Source organism: Chelonia mydas, chromosome 3, assembly GCF_015237465.2.
Source record: "Chelonia mydas isolate rCheMyd1 chromosome 3, rCheMyd1.pri.v2, whole genome shotgun sequence".
NCBI classification, from domain to species: Eukaryota; Metazoa; Chordata; order Testudines; family Cheloniidae; genus Chelonia; species Chelonia mydas.
Window position 1 is genome coordinate 81,160,132 of NC_057851.1, and position 19,987 is coordinate 81,180,118.

At 48.7% G+C, this 19,987-nt stretch overlaps 1 protein-coding gene across 3 annotated transcripts in view; it reads right to left on the minus strand.

Moving 5' to 3' along the window:
* Window positions 1-19,987, minus strand: part of AK9 (adenylate kinase 9) — a 226,282-nt gene that overhangs the window by 199,867 nt on the left and 6,428 nt on the right. For all 3 annotated transcript variants that reach the window (XM_043542772.1, XM_043542770.1, XM_043542773.1), the window contains exon 3: window positions 9,900-9,963. In XM_043542772.1, the coding sequence (XP_043398707.1) occupies window positions 9,900-9,963 (64 nt within the window). The remainder of the gene's footprint in view (window positions 1-9,899; window positions 9,964-19,987) is intronic.

Genomic DNA, 19,987 nt, shown 5'->3' on the forward strand with positions numbered 1-19,987 from the left:
ACGGAACGAGGATCGGAAAACGGCCCCACAGTCACAGGAAACTCCATCGGCCAACCTCCTCTCTCTGGTTTTATAGATGGCCATTTTAGCCAGGGCCAGGAGAAGGTTAACTAGGATATCCCGCGACTTTGTGAGGCCACGGATGGGGAGTGCATAAATAAAAAGATGAGGGGAAAAATGCAACCAAAAACATAATAAAAGATTTGTGAGGAGCTGGAACAGGGGCTGCAGCCTGGCGCACTCCAAATATACGTGTGCCAGGCTTTCCCTCAGACCACAAAAGGAACAAGTATCCGGGATAGGGGTGAACCGCGCCAAGTACGTGCCCGTGCTCACAGCTCCGTGAAGGACCCGCCAACTGATGTCCCCGACGGGCCTCGGAACCAAGATGGAATATAGGCTGGCCCACCGGGGCTGCTCACCCTCCAAAGGTGGCAGAAGGTCTCGCCACTTTGTATCGGGGCGGGACACTAGGGTGAGGGCGTGAAGGGTGTGGAGCGCGAGCATGTATAGATGTTTCCTTGGCGCGGTTTCGAAGCGTACCAGCTGCAGTTCATGCAGCCGGCTCGCAGTGAAGGGATCGGGGGGGCGATTGGATCTGCGGGGTAAGCTCGAGCAGCGGGCGGCAAAGCGGCCTTCACCTCCTGAAGTACGCGCCGGGGGATACAAAGTCTGGAGAGACCCATGCGCCGGGCGAGCGTCAGGGGATCCAGCCAGTCTCCCCGGTCGTAGTCCAGGTCTCCGACTCTCATGACCTTTGCCAGGATCAAGCTCTGGCGCACCGAGTGGGACTCTGCCACCTGTACACGGAGCTGGGGGTTGTGTAGCAGGGACTCCGCGAGGAGATCTACCCCCTCGGTGGCCGCCACAGACCTGGTCGTTAAAAATAGTTTCCAAGTCCGGAGGAGGTCCTGGTAGAAGACCAGAAGCCCGGAGAGGTCTCGCGGAAGACCTCCCGGACGGAGATAAAAGAGCTGCCAGTCATATCGGAGCCCTCGGATGTGGTGCAGGATGGTGTGCGCCAGTGTGCTCCACGCCGAAATGCCTGCACCATAGAGGAGCCTCTGTAGGACCTGGAGGCGGAAGACATGGACCTGAGCGTGTAGACACTTCAGGCCCTGTCCTCCTTCCTTCAGGGGTAGATGAAGAACCCCTACAGGGGCCCAGTGCGTTCCTGACCAAAGGAACCCCAGAACCGCTGTCCGGAGGTTGGTCAGGAAACCTGGGGCTGGGACCAGGGTGTTGAGCTGGTACCAGAGCATGGACAGGAGTAGTTGATTAAGCACCAGAGCTCTCCCTCGGAGAGAGAGACATCGGAGTAGTCCCATCCATTTCCGGAGCCGCTCTATCACCCCGCCCTCTAAGTTTTCCCAGTTCTCCGGCGGAGAGGGATGGGTGGCAGAAAGGTAAACGCCGAGGTAGAGGAGCGGACCCGCACTCCACCGGATGGTCTGAAGAGCGGGTGGGAGGGAACTCGCCTGCCGCCAGTCTCCTACCGCCAAGCCAGAGCTCTTGACCCAGGCGGAGGAGGCTGCCGAATAGATGGCCTGGCAAGCCTCCACCCACGCCAAGTCGCCGGGGTCCTGGATCACGAGGAGCACGTCATCAGCGTACGCCGACAGGACCAGCCGCAGCTCCGGTTTCCACAGCACCAACCCTGTCAACCTCCTGCGGAGGAGACAGAGGAAGGGCTCGATCGCCAGGGCGTACAGCTGGCCCAAGAGGGGGCACCCCTGCCGTACTCCTCGCCCGAAGCTGACCGATTCAGTGAGGGTCCAGTTGAGCTTAACCAGACACTCTGCAGAAGAATATAGCACCCAGAGAAAACCCACAAACTGGGGTCCGAAGCCAAACGCATGCAGGGTGCTCAGCAGGTATCCATGGTCCACCTTATCGAACACCTTCTCCTGATCTCGGGACAGGAGGGCGAACGACAGATCGTCTCTGCGAACGACAGATCGTCTCTACGCCCGAGTTCTAGAAGGTCCCAAACCAGAAATAGGTTATCAAAGATACTGCGGTCCGGGACGGTGTAGGTCTGGTCTGGGTGGATCACGTCCGCCAGCACAGACCCTAGGCGCAGCGAGATTGCTTTCGCTACGATTTTGTAGTCTGTGCTGAGGAGCGAGACGGGACGCCAATTTCGTAAATCACGGAGGTCCGCCTTCTTCGGCAATAAGGCGAGCACAGCTCACCTGCACGAGAGAGGGAGGACCCCGCTCTACAGAGACTCGGCCCAGATGGTGACTAGGTCTGGGCAGAGGACGTCCCAAAACACGCGGTAGAACTCCACAGTCAGCTCGTCCATGCCTGGAGACTTATTGGTGGGCATACGACGGAGGGCTTCCGAGAACTCGGCCAGAGTGAGAGGCAACTCTAGCCGGTCTCGGTCGCTCGCGCTGACCGTGGGGAGCTCCTCCCAAAGCACTCTGCAAGCGCCAGGGTCGGTTCGATCCAGGGAGAAAAGACTTGTGTAGAAGGCTCAGACCCTCCCGCACATGTCCGCCAGTTCCATGAGGGGGGTGCCGTCTTCTGCCAGGAGGCAGGTGACGTGTTTCTTGGCCCCCCCCTCATTTTCTCCAGGGCATAGAAGAAGCGGGAGCCGCGATCCATCTCCCGAAGGAGGCGGATGCGGGATCGAACAAAGGCGCCCCGGGCCCGATGGTCCTTGAGGGCCTGGAGCTCCTCCAGCTTCTCCCGGCACGCTCCGCAGAGGAGTGAGTCTTCGGGGCTGGCGGCCAGACGCCTCTCCAGCTCTAAGACCTCCCATTCCAATTGCTCTATCACCGCATTTCTCCGTCGGCTGGTGCCCCGGATGTAGTCGTGGCAGAAAAGCCTAGCGTGCACCTTCCCCAGGTCCCACCATTGCCGCGCCGAGGGAAAGGCACGCCGCTGCCCTTGCCAGGCCAGCCAGAATTCCCGGAAGGACGTCACGAAGCCCTCATCCTCCAACAGGCTGTTGTTAAAATGCCAATAGGCCGGCCCCGGCCTCTCCGCACAGAGGGAGGCTGTCACGGTGGCTAGATGATGGTCAGAAAATAGGGCCAGCCAAATGCTGGAGGAGTGGGCTCGTGAGAGATGGAAGCATGATAAATAAATGCGGTCCAACCGGGAGTGGCTCGACCAATGGGCTTCCACCCGGACAAAGGTGAACGTGGAAGTGTCATCCGGGTGGTGGTCACGCCAGATGTCCACTAGGGAGTGATGTTCAACTATCTCCCGGAGGGTGTCCGTGGCGGCTGGGCACTGCTCGGTCCCCAAGTGGTCTCGCTCCTTGAGGGTGGTATTAAAATCCCCTCCCAGGACCAGGCACTCGTGAGAATCTAAGGTGCCGAGGAAGGTGGACACCTGCTGATAGAATTGCAGCCGCTCCGGGCCCGATGTCGGGGCATAGACATTAATGAGGTTAACCACGAGCCCCTCTATATGGACCCGGAGTTGCAGCAGGCGACCCTGCACGGCCTCGGTGACCCCTAGCACCTCGGGCCGTAGGTTGGGGGAGAACAGAGTCGCCACTCCAGCCTGCCGAATCGTGGAATGGCTAAAGTAGACCCTGTCCCCCGACTCCAGCTGCCAACTATCTTCGGCGGTTGGATCTGTATGGGTCTCCTGCAGGAAAATCACAGAGTACCCTCCCTCCCGAAGGAAGGAGAGCACCTGGGACCTGCGGAGAGCCATCCTACAACCCCAGGTGTTCAATATTGCGAGGGTGAGAGGTGTCATGGGGAGGGTCGGGGGGGGATCCTCACTGGCAGGGACGCTCGCATCCCCCAGCGGGCCGCGCAACAGTCCTTGACCCATCCCATAGGTGGTCACGGAAGATGCGGACCCGCCAGTAGGCCGCGGCATCCTGCTTCCCCGTCCCTTTACCTTCCCCCATAAGGGCCCTTGTGGCCCGGAGGATTTGAAAAAAAATCCCCCCATCGCTGGAGAGCAAGCTGTACCTTGTTGCAGGAGCCATGGACATCCTCTTAAAAACTTCCGCATCTCTCCTCGCAGCTCATGGGGGTGTGGGGTTACAGTTTCCCGGTTGTTCCCCGGTGGGGCATTGGTGCAGTCCCATGGCCCACTAAAACGGGCAAGCAGGGTGCGGACCCCCGATGGGGTGCCTGATGGGCTGGAGCTTCTAGGCCCGCCTCAAGCCCTGGGGCGATAGGGAGCGATGGAGGGAAAAATAGCAGCCCCTAATGGGTCGCGGCAGGAGAACGCAAAGGCCGCTCCCTGGGGGTCATCGATTGTAAAAGGGAAGGAGACAGCCCCGGGGGCGGCGATAACATCACAGGAGGTAGACTGGATAGGGGTAGGGGCAGGGGCAGAGGCATGATTCTGGGTTTCGGGAGGTGAGCAGCTGGATGGTGGCGCCTCCCGATCAGGCTTGAGGGTTAAGCGGGTGGGGAGGGAGCTCTCAGTGATACCGGGCGAGGGCTCCATGGTGGATTTAGCGGCTACAGCATCAGGAGGTGGATTATCTTCTGTTGGGCCCCCGCCCGGGAAGGAAATCAATTGCTCCGCACCAACGGGGGCTACCCCCCGGTGGCTCGTGTCCCAGTCACGTGGCGCCGGCTGTCACCTGAGCAGGCTTGGTGGTTGTCAGCGGGGTGCCATCAGCAGCCGGGGCGATGGAGGAGTCCAGGGGCTCCTCGGAGGTGGGAGCAGAAGCAGCAGTTAGTGGGAGGGAGCATGAGCAAAAGAGGGGTGGAGTGAGGTCGTCCACATCGAGGTTTGCTGGCAAAAGGTCGTCCTCCCCCTGGGCGACCGGGGTCAGATCTAGGGCCTCAATCTCCTCGAACATGGAGGAGAGGACACTTTCCGTCACCCCAGGGTTCTCCCCCCGGCACCTGTCACGACGGTTGCCTCAGGGCTCACGGGGGCTTCGGGCAGTGTCAGGACAGAAAGAGCTTCCTTGAGGGTCTTGGAGGGGAGGGTCTCCCGTGGAGGGGAGACACTACCTTCCGGTGCTACCACATCTTTCCCAGCTGACACCGGTGGATGGGATGCACTCGTGGGCAAAGCGGAAGGTTCGGCAGCGGTGCCCCCCTTCCTGGTCTTCCAGGGGGCCTCCGCCTCGGGTAGATGAGGCGGAGCTCCAGCCTTCCGCTTGCCTCGCTTCCCCTGGACTAGGGCCCAGCCCTCCATGGCATCATCTGGGGGCTGGTTAGCAGGGTTCGTATCAGGGGGTAAAGGCAATGGCTCAGGGGCTGGGGGTGGGGATGGTGGGGCGGCATAAGGGAGGGAGGATTCTCCCTGGGGCAGGCTCTCTCCCATGCCTGGTGGTATCTCTGCCACACCCTCCTCCATAGGCCCTGCCAGATTATCAGCAGCGAGGGCGAGGCTCTCCCGCTCGTCTGGGTGTTGTAGGAGAGGTGCCCCTCGGGCCTGAGCGGGAGAAGTGGTGGTCCGAATAGGAGGGGGGGCGGGTTCGGGTATCGGGCGGCCAGGGGCGTCGGCAATGACGGGGCCGATGTCCTGCCGGGTCTCGGGGATCCCAGGTGCCCCTCCTTGCCGGGCTAAGGGGCAGTCCCTCCGGACATGCCCTGACGCCCGGCAGAGGTAGCACCGGGCTTCCCCCGTGGAGAAATACACCCGGTAACGGGCCCCCTGGTGGGGGACTAGGAAGGATCCCTCGAGTGCCTCTCTGTCACACGCCGCTGACAGCAGTAGAAGCTGCACTTGCCGGCGGAAGGAAAAGATCTGACGGAGGGTGGGGTCCTTGCAGCCCAACGGGAGAGGGCTGATGACAGAAACAGGTTTCCCCAGGGTGGAAAGGGCGGGTAACAGGGCAGCACTGGGGAGAAAAGGAGGGACAGAGGTCAGGACCAGGCGGACGCCCAGGTCCTCTAGCGGCTCTAGGGGGACAAACACCCCCCGCCACCGCCAGGCCCCTCTCCACAGCTTCCTGGGCGGCAGCCTCCAATGCTAAGAAGAAGACAACCTTCCTGTACATTTTGGAGGCCGCCACAATGGCCGAGGGCCCCACCACCCTCGCCAACGCCCGCACGTAGGTCTCCATGTGGGTTGAAGCGGGCACCAGGAGGCATCGGACTCCGTGCTTCCTTGTCATGGTGGGAAAGGGGCCCCGGCCGCTATTGATGGTGGCAGAGGTGGTGGGCGGGAGAGATGACGAGGCGGCAGGCGGGGGGGTTGCCGCCACCTGGGCATACATCCTGGGGGCTGAGGGAGGGACATCCGCAGAGCTGGTGGAGAGGGTAGCAGGGGAGGAAGCCGTGGTCGGTGGCGGGGCCGCAGCAGTGGGGGTGGCCCCTGCCACGGAGGGCCTGGTGGTTTTAGCGGGGCCCTTCCCCTTCTTCTTGCCCTAGCCTTTCCCGCCGGCTTGGGGGGCTTCCCTAGAGTCTGGGGAGGTGATGGGCGTGGCAGCGGCGGAGGTCACGCCGGTACCCTCCATTGCCGATGCCCCAGCGGCGGCGGTGGCAGGTGATTAACAGGAGTTGGGGTCAGGTAGAAAGGGACAAGCTGTGGGGTGGACAATTCGGGAGGGGGGGCACATGAACCACCGTACGCTTGTCCAGAGAATCCTGTTTGGTTGGCTGGTGCTTCTGGCCCACGTGGTGGAATCAGAGCGAGCAGCTAAGTCCAGAGGCAGATGTTAGACAGCCAGCAAAGATGGTGGAGGAGGCAGTTGTGAAGATGGTAGCGTGGGGGTTGGGAGACACAGATGGATCGGGGGGCAGCTCCGTGCCACACCCTCTGTGTCCCTACAAACACAGTTAAGACACAGTCAGGGCCTCCCCCGCCACGAGAGCACACTTTGAAAGTTACTCAGTCTTAGGCCCCCTCCACGGCAATTTGTAGATTCCCTGGGCGGTGTTCCTCTGGTAGACGGCTTTTTCTCTGTCTGTTCCGGGTCGCAGCTGCAAACATTCCAGGGATGCCATAGCAGATGATAAGAAATTCTCTCAGCCGGAGATGGGTCCGCAGACAAAGAGCAAGCGTCTGAGTCTGGGTCCTTCCACTCCCCCCTTCCGGGGAGCGGGTCAGCAGGCCCCCCCCCCCTCAGGCAGGGTTTCAGCTGGAGCAGCAGCAGCATCCAAGGGCAGGCGGGGTGGGGGGGGGGCTAACAGCCGGCCAGCAGCCGGCCAGCACTCTAGCAACAGCAGAGAAAGAAAAAAAAACAAGAAGAAAAGAAAGGGGGAAGAGCGTCTGGCCCGATTGCGGGGGGAAGCCGATAGCAGGGGCAAAAAGCAAGCAAAGCCCAGGCCAGAGGGCACCAGCAGGAGAGCAGGCTAAGTAGGTCCCTTTTCCCTGGGTAAGGTAACAGGGAAGGTTCCAGATTGTTCTGGAACCTTCTGGAGACAATTAAGACAGGCTGATTAGAACACCTGCAGCCAATCAAGAAGCTGCTAGAATCAATTAAGGCAGGCTAATCAGGGCACCTAGGTTTTAAAAAGGAGCTCACTTCAGTTTGTGGCGTGCGTGTGAGGAGCTGGGAACAAGAGGCGCTAGGAGTGAGAACGCAGACTGTTGGAGGACTGAGGTGTAGAAGCATTATCAGACACCAGGAGGAAGGTCCTATGGTGAGGATAAAGAAGGTGTTGGGAGGAGGCCATGGAGAAGTAGCCCAGGGAGTTGTAGCTGTCACATAGCTGTTCCAGGAGGCACTCTAGACAGTTGCATTCCACAGGGCCCTCGGCTGGAACCTGGAGTAGAGGGCGGGCCCGGGGTCCCCCCAAATCCTCCAACTCCTGGTCAGACACAGGGGGAGTCGACCTGGACTGTGAATTCAGAAAAACGGCCAAGCTGAGGGCTGCCGTGAAGCTCCAAGGCAAGCAAATCCGCCAATAAGCGCAAGACCCACCAAGGTAGAGCAGGAACTTTGTCACAATACTGTGACATCTGGCATTGAATCTTTGAGCCCAAAAACATTTCACATATTAAGAAGTCAAGTTCCAAAAAGAAAACAGTTCAGCCACACAAAGATGTCAGTTTTAAAGTAGCCAGCTGAGAAAAAGGTTACCTTTTAAATGGTCAAATTAAACAAGACAGTGCTAGTTTGATATCCCCTCACACTCAAAGCTCCTACATATGGCTTTATGAACTGCAGTGATGGGGTGGAGCCTCAGGGGATAATCCTGCAAACCCTCCACATATACAAGACCTGCTGAAGTCAAGGGGAGTTCCACATGCAGAGAAGAGGGCTGATCCTTCTGTAGCTGAAAAAATTCTTATTCTGTTTTTTCCCCCTCACGTGTGAAATAGTTTAGATCAGGTGTCTTTGTATTAAAAAAGTGGGATGACTTAAGTAATCTATATTTGCACTGAGGGAAATAAAGTTAAGAGATTTTATTAAAACAGAAATTTTAGCATGATTTGAACTTAAGGCCTTCAAAATGTGACAAAGACATTTTATTTGATATGTTATAAAGCCTCTAGTTGCCACAAAATCTCAAGGTTTTTTGGCCACCAGAGGGCTTCCATATTTTCTAATTAATGCACTAGAAACAAATTGAGATTTACAAGGGAAATAGCTAACACAAAAACTGAAATCTGTTTATTCAAAACAAGATTTACTGAACATGCATATTCCATGAAAAAAAATCAGCCTTATCATGTACATTATTATTAACATGAACAAAGAAGGGGAATCGATAGCTCAGAGGTTTGAGCATTGGCCTCCTAAACCCAGGGTTGTGAGTTCAATCCTTGAGGGGGCCAGTCAGCGATCTGGGGCAAAAACTGGGGATTGGTCCCGCTTTGAGCAGGGGGTTGGACTAGATGATCTCCTGAGGTCCCTTACAATCCTGATATTCTATGAAAGAGTTGTTTAAAGTAACTTTTCTACAGTTAAGATTGTTATAAGCCAATTTAGCCTTCCCCCATTTTTAATTTAATTTAAAGAGTTACATCAGTCTCTCAATTTGTAGGATATATATGGGGCAGAGGCAACATTTTTTCTGCAAAATTTAAGTGAATTGAACAAAGGGTTCTTGAATTACATCCTAAAGTACAAGTGTTCACCAGAGTTTAAAAACTATTCTATCTTTTTTGGCCACTTTGTAGCAAAACCAATCATAACCTCCTTCCTTTGCTACAGAATACCTGCTCCAGCAAACTTAGTATAAAACAAAAAGCTGCTGGAGACCTAAGCTTATTCTTTTTGTATATGAGTCTTTAGCCCTTTTTCTTGCTGAGATGTCTCAAAATGACATGCCTCCCTAGCAATCAGTTGACAGAGGAACAAAAGAGAATATTTCCAGTGATAGGCTCTGCTCCTGCAAACCTTTAGTGATCTTCAGGGAGAGGAAGTGAGGAAGGTAGAGCTGGAGAGAGCAGGAGACCAAAGGGGTATTTCCTATTCCTGTGGACCTGCTGAAGGGTGCAAGATTGGAGAACCCCACTGCCTCAAGTGAGCCTTAGGATGTTTTTTGGTGGGGGCTTGGTACTGTCATGATAATAGCACAGATTTGCTTTTATTATTATTTATAATGCAGTGCTGAGGAGCCCAACTCACAGACTAGCAACCCATTGTGCTAGGTACTGTACAAACACAGAACAAAGAAAGACACTACCTGATCCTGTAAGCTGAGCCATGCAGTCGGACCCCTGTGCCTATGTGGACCCACCACAGACTTCAACCGGGTTCCACATAGACATATGGATCTGCTCTTGTAGATCATCTTACAGGACTGGGCCCTACTTTAGTCATTAGGTGTTATATTCCCTCCTGAAAAAGAGGAGAAAACTGACTTGTTTAGCACCCATGTAGCTAAATGGCAGATGCATCTGCCATGTTCAGCAATGATATGTTTCCTGAAAAATTATCACAGCTTGCCCATACCAATGACCTTCACTGTGGTCAATAATGTACTATTTAGAATTTCAGGGAACATAAAGAAAGCTAAAATAAGAAGTATTATAGTGTTGTGATTACAGTTGATATTTACCTTCGATCAGTGTGCATTTCCATAACTGAGCTATTTTTTTAGCTAATGTTTTCTTCCCAGTACCCTTAAAATGAAAAAAAAAAAGACATATTTTATTAAAATTAGAATGACTTTGCCATTACTCACATAACAAAATGCAATGAAATACATGTCCTGTTATTATTTCTTTGTAATAAGTCAGGATCAGGGCCTCTGTGCTATGTGCTATAACACAAACCTGCTTAAAGTCACTGGGCAGCATGTAATGTATTTCCCACTATTATTGATATATTATAATTGTTCCCTTTAACTGATTTCCTTCATATTAAATATATTTGTATTTATGAGTAAGGCTATTTTAAACCTTTTATATGAGTTGCTCATGAGTTTCTATAAAGTTTTTGTGGGACTAAAATTTCACATCCTTCATTTCAGGTTACAGTTAATTTTTTGGAGCAAGTGTCATAAATATAAACGGAAGGGTAAACCCCTTTAAAATCCCTCCTGGCCAGAGGAAAAATCCTCTCACCTGTAAAGGGTTAAGAAGCTAAAGGTAACCTCGCTGGCACCTGACCAAATGACCAATGAGGAGACAAGATACTTTCAAAAGCTGGGAGGAGGGGAAAAAAACAAAGGGTCTGTGTCTGTCTATGTGATGCTTTTGCTGGGGACAGAACAGGAGTGGAGTCTTAGAATTTAGTAAGTAATCTAGCTAGATATGCGTTAGATTATGATTTCTTTAAATGGCTGAGAAAATAGCTGTGCTGAATAGAATGAATATTCCTGTCTGTGTGTCTTTTTTGTAACTTAAGGTTTTGCCTAGAGGGATTCTCTCTGTTTTGAATCTAATTATCCTGTAAGGTATTTACCATCCTGATTTTACAGAGGTGATTCTTTTTTACTTCTATTAAAAGTGCAACGGTTGGGAGGATTCTGGGGGGAAAGACGTTTCCAAACTACATTTTCTCAGGAACCCAGATAAAGTTTGGTGGTGGCAGTGGAAGTCCAGGGCAAAGGGTAAAATAGTTTGTACCTTGGGGAAGTTTTAACCTAAGCTGGTAAAAGTAAGCTTAGGAGGTTTTCATGCAGGTCCCCACATCTGTACCCTAGAGTTCGGCGTGGGGAAGGAACCTTGACAGCAAGTTTGAGCAAAACCTTTCTGCTATTTCTGAGTAAGGCAAGAAGGATAAAAAGAAGGTGGGAGATAATATTTCTGCAACTTTTTTTGCACTTAAAATGTGCCCTACTCTGAAGAATGGCTATGTACAACTTATACTTTCTTACTCCACAGATCTGGTGCCTGTACATAGGCAGTCTTATCTGATAACTTCAGTGAAAAATCATTTTTGCAGTGTTTTCACTTATGTTAGTTCTGAAGAGCCAACATAGCTAAGAGTGAACTGATTCTCCTAGGTCTTGTGCATCATCAACAAAATTGTTTACTAAGTTCCATATCACACAGATGTACCTAAAGGCATAATTTGGCCTGCTGAACCTTTATTATTGATGGTTATGCAAAAGAAGGAAGGATCCAAGAAATAAACAGGAAGTCCTATAATGCCATTTTATGGTCACTTTTCAGAGTAAAATTACACTAACCCAAAAATGTCTGAATGTTAAAGTATCAAACATGACATGTAGTTAGTCCTCAATGAAGATTCATAATCCTGATAAATTTGAAAAATTAATTCAGAACATAAGTGACTGAAACTTGCATCATGAACACATGCAATATGTACATTTTCTTATGTTTCTATGTTAAAATAATTTGCATCATAGTCTTTATCTTGGCACAGATTTGGCGCAGTGCTGTTAAATTTGTAAGCATTTGTTTCCTAAATTCCTTAAGTATGTCCCCTGTTTATTTTTTTAGAGGAAAAAGAACCACAAAGGAAATAAAAAGTAAGAACCTAATTTAGTGTAAATTTGCGGCTGAGAATTTAAATGCAAAAAGTCAGTCAGTCAAACAGTTAAAGACCCCCACAGCAACATTAATTTGATTAACTTTGCATGTTCTGTCTATAGTCCATACAAAAATGAAGGTTACTTACCTGTAACTGGAGTTCTTCAAGATAGACTCTACATATTCCATTTGTGGGATAGATTAACAAGCGGTACATCTCATCCAGGATGGTGGGATACAGAATCCTAACTGAACAAGGATTGAAGTATTGCTTTCCCAAACTTTGCATCTGATCTAGACTCTAAAGGCTTGTATACACGGTGGGGGAATGTGTTCTACGTGGGTGTGATTTCTAAAGCACACTAATGTGTTGCATGTTAAATGGTCACTGTAGGCTCTGCTGGTATGCACTAAAGGCTGCCTAGTGTGCTTTAACATAACACTGTTTTAAAAAGCACTAAGTTAAAGTGCACCAGCAATGTTTACACAGGCCAATTAATGCACAACACGTTAGGGTGTTATAGAAATCTTTGAGCCCTAAGTCTAATGAGTGGTGTATAGTGAAAGTATTAATTGAACTCTGTGTATGAATTGTAAGCTGCTCTGTTATAGAACTGTATCTTGTAAACCCCACAGAGACTACCTGTACTCTGGAAGGATGTGGCCTAACCTATTCAGGAACAGGGATACCCTAGCTTGTATGCTTCTTTAATACTTGGTTTACACACTGACAAAATATTTGCATTTTGCCTTTGTTTTTCTCCTTACAAGAGATAAAGAGATTGGGTGATTGTCTGAAATGCTTCATAAGTAGTAAGCTACTGCCCTTTTAGCATCCAATGTGTGTAATTTAGCCTCATCATCCTGGCTGTGAGATTTAAGGTAAAACACTGGTAAATTTATAGACTGATCAAGATGAAAATCACCTTAGGCATTGTGATGTTCTGTACCTCATGGGAACACCCTGCACCCCCATGTTCATACTTATAAAATGATTGTGTGGTATCCAATGCAAAGTTTGTCATGTTGAGTGTCTTTGGAAGGCTCATGATGCACTGAGCAGTGTTGTTATAGTAATGTATATAGTTATGAGGCTGAAAATGTGTCCTCATGGCTTGAAACAAAACCACAGGCAAAAATTCCCCAAGAGCAGAGGGGCAGTTCACACCTTATCAGGGCATATATGGGACAAACTCAGCCCAGCCTCACAGGAACAAAGGACACTGGCCTACGCAGCAACAAAAGGATCTGTTGGACCCTCGAATGAGTCACTCCCCTTCCCTTGGTCAGTTAGGGACTACAATGAGGTAATGCTCACCTGACCCTAAAGGGGGCAGCAGGGGGCAAAGTCAAGAGGGAAGAAAGAACCTAAAAGGAAGAGACTTTTCCATGCTCTTCCTCTCTTCTACCTCCATTTACAGACATCACCACCAGGTGACTGAAGCGCTGATCAAAGGGGAGAGCCTGGCTGAAGAGCAACTAGCTAGCCTGTGGTGAGAAGCTTCTAAGTTTGTAAGAGCACTGAAAGTGTTAAGATCAGCTTAGAATGTCTTTTGCTTTTATTTCATTTGACCAAATCCGACTTGTTGTGCTTTGACTTATAATCACTTAAAATCTATCTTTATAGTTAATACATTTATTTGTTTAATCTACCTGAAGCAGTGCGTTTGGTTTGAAGCGTCTCAGAGACTTCCCTGGGGATAACAAGCCTGATACATACCAATTTCTTTGTTAAATTGACGAACTCATATAAGCTTGCAGTGTCCAGCAAGATGGAGATTCCTACGGTTGTGTCTGGACCGGAGACATTGGCTAGTGTCATTCGGTTGCAAAATCCAAGGAGCAGCTTACATGCCAGAGGCTGTGCATGAACAGCCCAGGAGTGGGGGCTCTCACAGTAGAGCAGGGTAAGCCTGGCTCCCAGAGTAAAAAATTGGAGTGACCTAGCAGATCACCAGTCCGGATAACACCAGAGGGAAACGTCAGAGTGGCACAACAAGCAGGGTGTATGTATGGCTTGTTACGCCAAGTGAAGTTCACGCTTTAAGCACCGATATTTGTAATTTTAAGTGAGTCTTAAGTGCAGTGGCTAAGAACAGTCAGGAGGAGGTCAGTTTTGTTATTTTCTGTTTATTTCGGGTGAGGGAAATAAGCACAGAAAAGCAGAAAAATGACTACAATTGAGGCAGCTTCAAAACTAGAGCTGGCCAGACTGGAAGCTGCAGAAAAGGAGAGGGAGCACCAGAGATGATTGCAACTGAAAGAACCGTAAATAAAAGAAAGATAGAGAGGAGAAAGAGAAAACATCAGCTGGACCTGCTAGAGAAGCAGAACCAGAAGCCCCCGACCCCAACAAGTCCCAAAAATCCACAAGTGGGACCACTTACGTCCTGCATACAGTGAGGAGGATGATATTGCTGAATATCTGATTACCTTCAAAAGGCTGTGTGTAATACATGAAATCCCTGATAAGAGTTCCTACCCTGAAAGCAAAATTCACTGGTAAAGCTCGAAATGTATTCAATGGACTGCCTATTGAAGATGCTTTAGACTACTGTAAATTTAAAGATACTGTTTTGTGAAGTTTTAAGATTATCCCTGGAACATATAGAGTTAAATTTAGGAATCTTAAGAGGGATATTCGTATAAGTAATGGGGAATATATAAACAAAATGAAAGATTTGTTGGGAAAATGGGTGAGGGTAAAGAGGTGGCGAGTTTTGAGGGAATGTTGGATCTTGTTGCTCAAGAGTATTTCCTAAGCATACGTAAGGCTGATGTAAAGCAGTGTCTATGGGACAAAGATGTAAAATCTGTGGATGAGATAGCTTTTTTAGCTGATGCCTTCGAACAGAATGAGGCATCTATTGAGTGCAGGCCACAGAAAGAGGGGTTTAAAACTGGTGGAAAGGGAGGATCCCATTTTACCCCTGGAAAGAGAGAAAGGGCCTGGGAGCCTAAACATTCACTTACCCAAAAACATTCCTCTAACCCTCATCCCAAATCTCCTGTAAAAGCAGAAGAGCCCAAAAGGTGCTATCAGTGTAATTCCACTGATCTGAGGAATAAATGCCCTGTGCTAGGAGGAAGCAGGCAACCAATAGCTCATGTTAGTTCTGCTGTCCTCAACACAGAAAACACCCAATCAATTGAAACCTATCACATTGGTTTTGTGAGATTAGCCTCTGCAGAACCAGATATGGAGCATGTTAAGGCTGTCCAAACTGATGGCAGGGAATACTTGGGGCAGGGGGATACAGGGGCCCAGATCTCTCTGGTTAAGCAGTGTGTGGTCACAAAGGCCAGTATGCTACCTGGCCAAATGGCAGAGATTGAGGGGGTGGGTGAAAGCAGATTCCTCATACCACTAGCTAAAGTCCATGTGGTGTGAAAGGTTTGGAAAGTGTTTTGACTGTGGGGGTAATGAACACCTCCTAGTTGACCACTCTGCCATTCAGGCTTCTTACTTTATTATAAGCGTTGTTGAGGTGATGGCTATTATCAATGCTGTCTTAACAGAAAAATAAAAGAATGTACAATCTTCCATAGGTTCAAATGAACATTGCATTAATTGCACTACGTTTAAATGCCAAGAAGGTCCAGGTTCACTCACCACTAGATATAGATTAAGACGCTTTAAGAATCTCTTAAATACATCATGAATAAATACCAATTTATTATCTACAGGAACATGGTATGCTGAAATTGTAGACAGGTGCAACTTAATAGATGACAGAGACCTGACATTTTGAGATATAATAAATATTCTAAAATACAACAAATAGGCGTAGTATATGGATCCACCTCATTTATGCTAATCCACAATAAAAATCTTTTCCATTTATAATCATAACATTTATGTGTAGACTCTTTTCTTGAATTAATAAGATCTTTCTGTACATCCAATGAATAAGACTGTTTCTAGCAATCCCAGAATTCTATCACCCAAACAGTGAGGTGAGGCAAATGAAGGTTTGGGTGCTGCTTTTCATGCAAATAGGAATGAGGTATACAAACCCCATACGGTACATAAGCAGAAGGGAGAGGAGGCAGTCAGACTGATCACACCCCTGCACAGCTGCCAGAACTGTCAATTGTGAAGACATGCACCCACAGCTGGGACAAATAAAGAAAACAAAGCCAGCTATAAAGGATGGGGAACAGAGAGGGAAAGAAGCAAAAAGGTCTGGGATAGTGGGGAAATAGCCCCATGCTAGGATGCCTCTGTGAAACCAAGAAGCAGACTGTAAGTCCTGAAGTTTCAGGGCTGATAGACTCAATTTAAGTTAAGAGTTTATGGACTGATTTAACTGCAGATGAATTGAAGGGGACCAGTTAGGAAAAAGCTGGGACCCCTAGAGAGACTGCACTAAGAGCACTTGACACCCCCAAACAGAGGAGTTCTGCTACCCCTACCTCCTTCAGGGACCACTGATGATTCTGAGCGGTTAACCTGCTTAAGTAATCTGCAAAGGTGGTGTTTTCCCCTGACATATGAATTACAACTGGGTGAATGTCCTGCTTTCATTCTCAAAGACTTGTGGTATCTGTGCACGCTTGAAGGGAATGTCCCCCTTGTTTGTTCTGATAATATAAGGCTGTAATATTGTCTGGTACCACCTGAACCGCTCTGTGCTTGATCTGAGGTAAGAATGATTTTCAGGCCCATCTGATGACCCTCAGATCTAATACACTGACATGTAATTTCTTTTCTACTGGTGACCAATGACCCATTAACAGCAAACTGTTTAAATGAGACCCCCTCCCAATCCTAGAGTGGATGTGTCCAAAGTGACTATTACCAAAGGCACAGGAAGTATTAATGATATGTCCTTCATCATGTTTTGATCTTGTGTTTACAACATCAGTGCTAATAACACCCTCTGGGGAATTACCAACCTCTAATGCATACTCGTCACACCTCACTACAGACTAACACGGCTGCTACTCTGAAACCTGTCATTATGCAAAGCACTGAATTTAGCCGTATGGAGTGGAAATCTATCAACTTCATGAAAAAACTCGTACAGATACAGACAGACATCATCTTCCTTTCCAAATGCAAATAGATGGACATCATACCAAAAGGATTGAAGGTAAAAAAATCCGTTACAATCTATCTACCACACAGACTATGCTGACAGCTTGTGCCACACACTCTCAAAGAAACTGCGGAACCACCTGATCAACATCCTCTACAGCAAACAGGGAAAGATTAAGAATGAGCTCTCAAAACTGGATACTCTCATAAAAAACCAACCTTCCACACAAACTTCCTCGTGGCTTGACTTTACAAAAACTAGACAAGCCATTTACAACACACACTTTGCTTCTCTACAAAAGAAAAAGGACATTAAACTATCTGAACTACTACATGCCACAAGGGGCCACAACAGTGGTTCCCTTAACCCACCCAGCAATATTGTTAATCTATCCAACTATACTCTTAGCCCAGCAGAGGAATCTGTCCTATCTTGGGGCCTCTCCTTCTGCCCCTCCACCCCCTGAACATGATACAGTTCTGTGGTGACCTAGAATCCTATTTTCGATGTTTCCGACTCAAGGAATATTTCCAACACACCTCTGAACAACATACTAACCCACAGAGACCTTCCTACCAACACTACAAAAAGAAGGATTCTGGGTGGACTCCTCCTGAAGGTCGAAACAACTGACCGGACTTCTACATCGAGTGCTTCCGCCGATGTGCACGGGCTGAAATTGTGGAAAAGCAGCATCACTTGCCCCATAACCTCAGCCATGCGGAACACAATGCCATCCACAGCCTCAGAAACAACTCTGACATCATAATCAAAAAGGCTGACAAAGGAGGTGCTGTCGTCATCATGAATAGGTCGGAATATGAACAAGAGGCTGCTAAGCAGCTCTCCAACACCACTTTCTACAAGCCATTACCCTCTGATCCCACTGAGGGTTACCAAAAGAAACTACTACTATCTGCTCAAGAAACTCCCTGAAAAAACACAAGAACAAATCCTCACAGACACACCCCTAGAACCATGACCAGGGGTATTCTATCTGCTACCCAAGATCCATAAACCTGGAAATCCTGGACGCCCCATCATCTCAGGCATTGGTACCCTAACACCAGGATTGTCTGGCTATGTAGACTCCCTCCTCAGGCCCTATGCTACCAGCACTCCCAGCTATCTCCGAGACACCACTGACTTCCTGAGGAATCTACAATCCATCGGTGATCTTCCTGAAAACACCATCCTAGCCACTATGGATGTAGAAGCCCTCTACACCAACATTCCACACAAAGATGGACTACAAGCCATCAGGAACAGTATCCCCGATAATGTCACGGCAAACCTGGTGGCTGAACTTTGTGACTTTGTCCTCGCCCATAACTATTTCACATTTGGGAACATTTTTATGGCTGACTTAGAACAACATTTCCTCAGCTCTTATCCACCCCTACTCTACTTGCGCTACATTGATGACATCGTCATCATCTGGACCCATGGAAAAAAAGCCCTTGAGGAATTCCACCATGATTTCAACAATTTCCATCCCACCATCAACCTCAACCTTGACCAGTCCACACAAGAGATCCACTTCCTGGGCGCTACAGTGCTAATAAGTGATGGTCACATAAACACCACGCTATACCGGAAACCTATTTGACCGCTATGCCTACCTACATGCCTCCAGCTTTCATCCAGATCACACCACACGATCCATTGTCTACAGCCAAGCTCTACGATACAACCGCATTTGCTCCAACCCTGCACACAGAGACAAACACCTACAAGATCTCTATCAAGCATTCTTACAACTACAGTACACACCTGCTGAAGTGAAGAAACAGATTGACAGAGCCAGAAGAGTTCCCAGAAGTTACCTACTACAGGGCAGGCCCAACAAAGAAAATAACAGAACGCCACTAGCCATCACCTTCAGCCCCCAACTAAAACCTCTCCAACGCATCATCAAGGATCTACAACCTATCCAGAAGGATGACCCATCACTCTCACAGATCTTGGGAGACAGGCCAGTCCTTGCTTACAGACAACCCCCCAACCTGAAGCAAATACTCACCAGCAGCCACACACCACACACGAGCAGCCACACACCACACTAACCTAGGAACCTATCCTTGCAACAAAGCCCGTTGCCAACTCTGTCCACATATCTATTCAAGGGACACCATCATAGGGCCTAATCACATCAGCCACACTATCAGAGGCTCGTTCACCTGCATATCTACCAATGTGATATATGCCATCATGTGCCAGCAATGCCCCCCTGCCATGTACATTGGCCAAACTGAACAGTCTCTACGTAAAAGAATAAATGGCCACAAATCAGACGTCAAGAATTATTCAAAAACCAGTCAGAGAACACTTCAATCTCTTTGGTCACTCGATTACAGACCTAAAAGTGGCAATTCTTCAATAAAAAAACTTCAAAAACAGAATCCAATGAGAGACTGCTGAATTGGAATTAATTTGCAAACTGGATACAATTAACTTAGGCTTGAATAAAGACTAGGAGTGGATGGGTCATTACACAAAGTAAAACTATTTCCCCATGTTTATTCCACCCCCCCCCCACTGTTCCTCACATGTTCTTGTCAACTGCTGGAAATGACCCACCTTGATTATCACTACAAAAGGTTCCCCCCGTCCCCCACTCTCCTGCTGGTAATAGCTCACCTTAAGTGATCACTCTCGTTACAGTGTGTATGGTAACACCCATTGTTTCATGTTCTCTATGTATATAAAATCTCCCCACTGTATTTTCCACTGCATGCATCCGATGAAGTGAGCTGTAGCTCACGAAAGCTTATGCTCAAATAAATTGGTTAGTCTCTAAGGTGCCACAAGTACTCCTTTTCTTTTTACACCTCGCTTTGTAATTCTTGACAACCAGTATTACAACACTCTTATTTGGAGACAAACATCTGGGATTACCAATGTGATTGATGATAACAATTGATTGATCCCATTATCACTAGAAAGAAGGATATAGTCTGCTCCGGAGAATGATGGAGCAGAGGTTTAGACAACCATATTTTTGTAAACTTATCTTCCAGAATAAAGTCTTTGCCTACAACTGAGTCCAATGCAGTCCCTATAAAAGGGATCCTCTACATTGGACATAGAAATGATTTTTCCCAATTTATTTACATCTAGAAAAAATCTTCTCTTTTGATAGTGCTTTCTTTTATAACCAATTA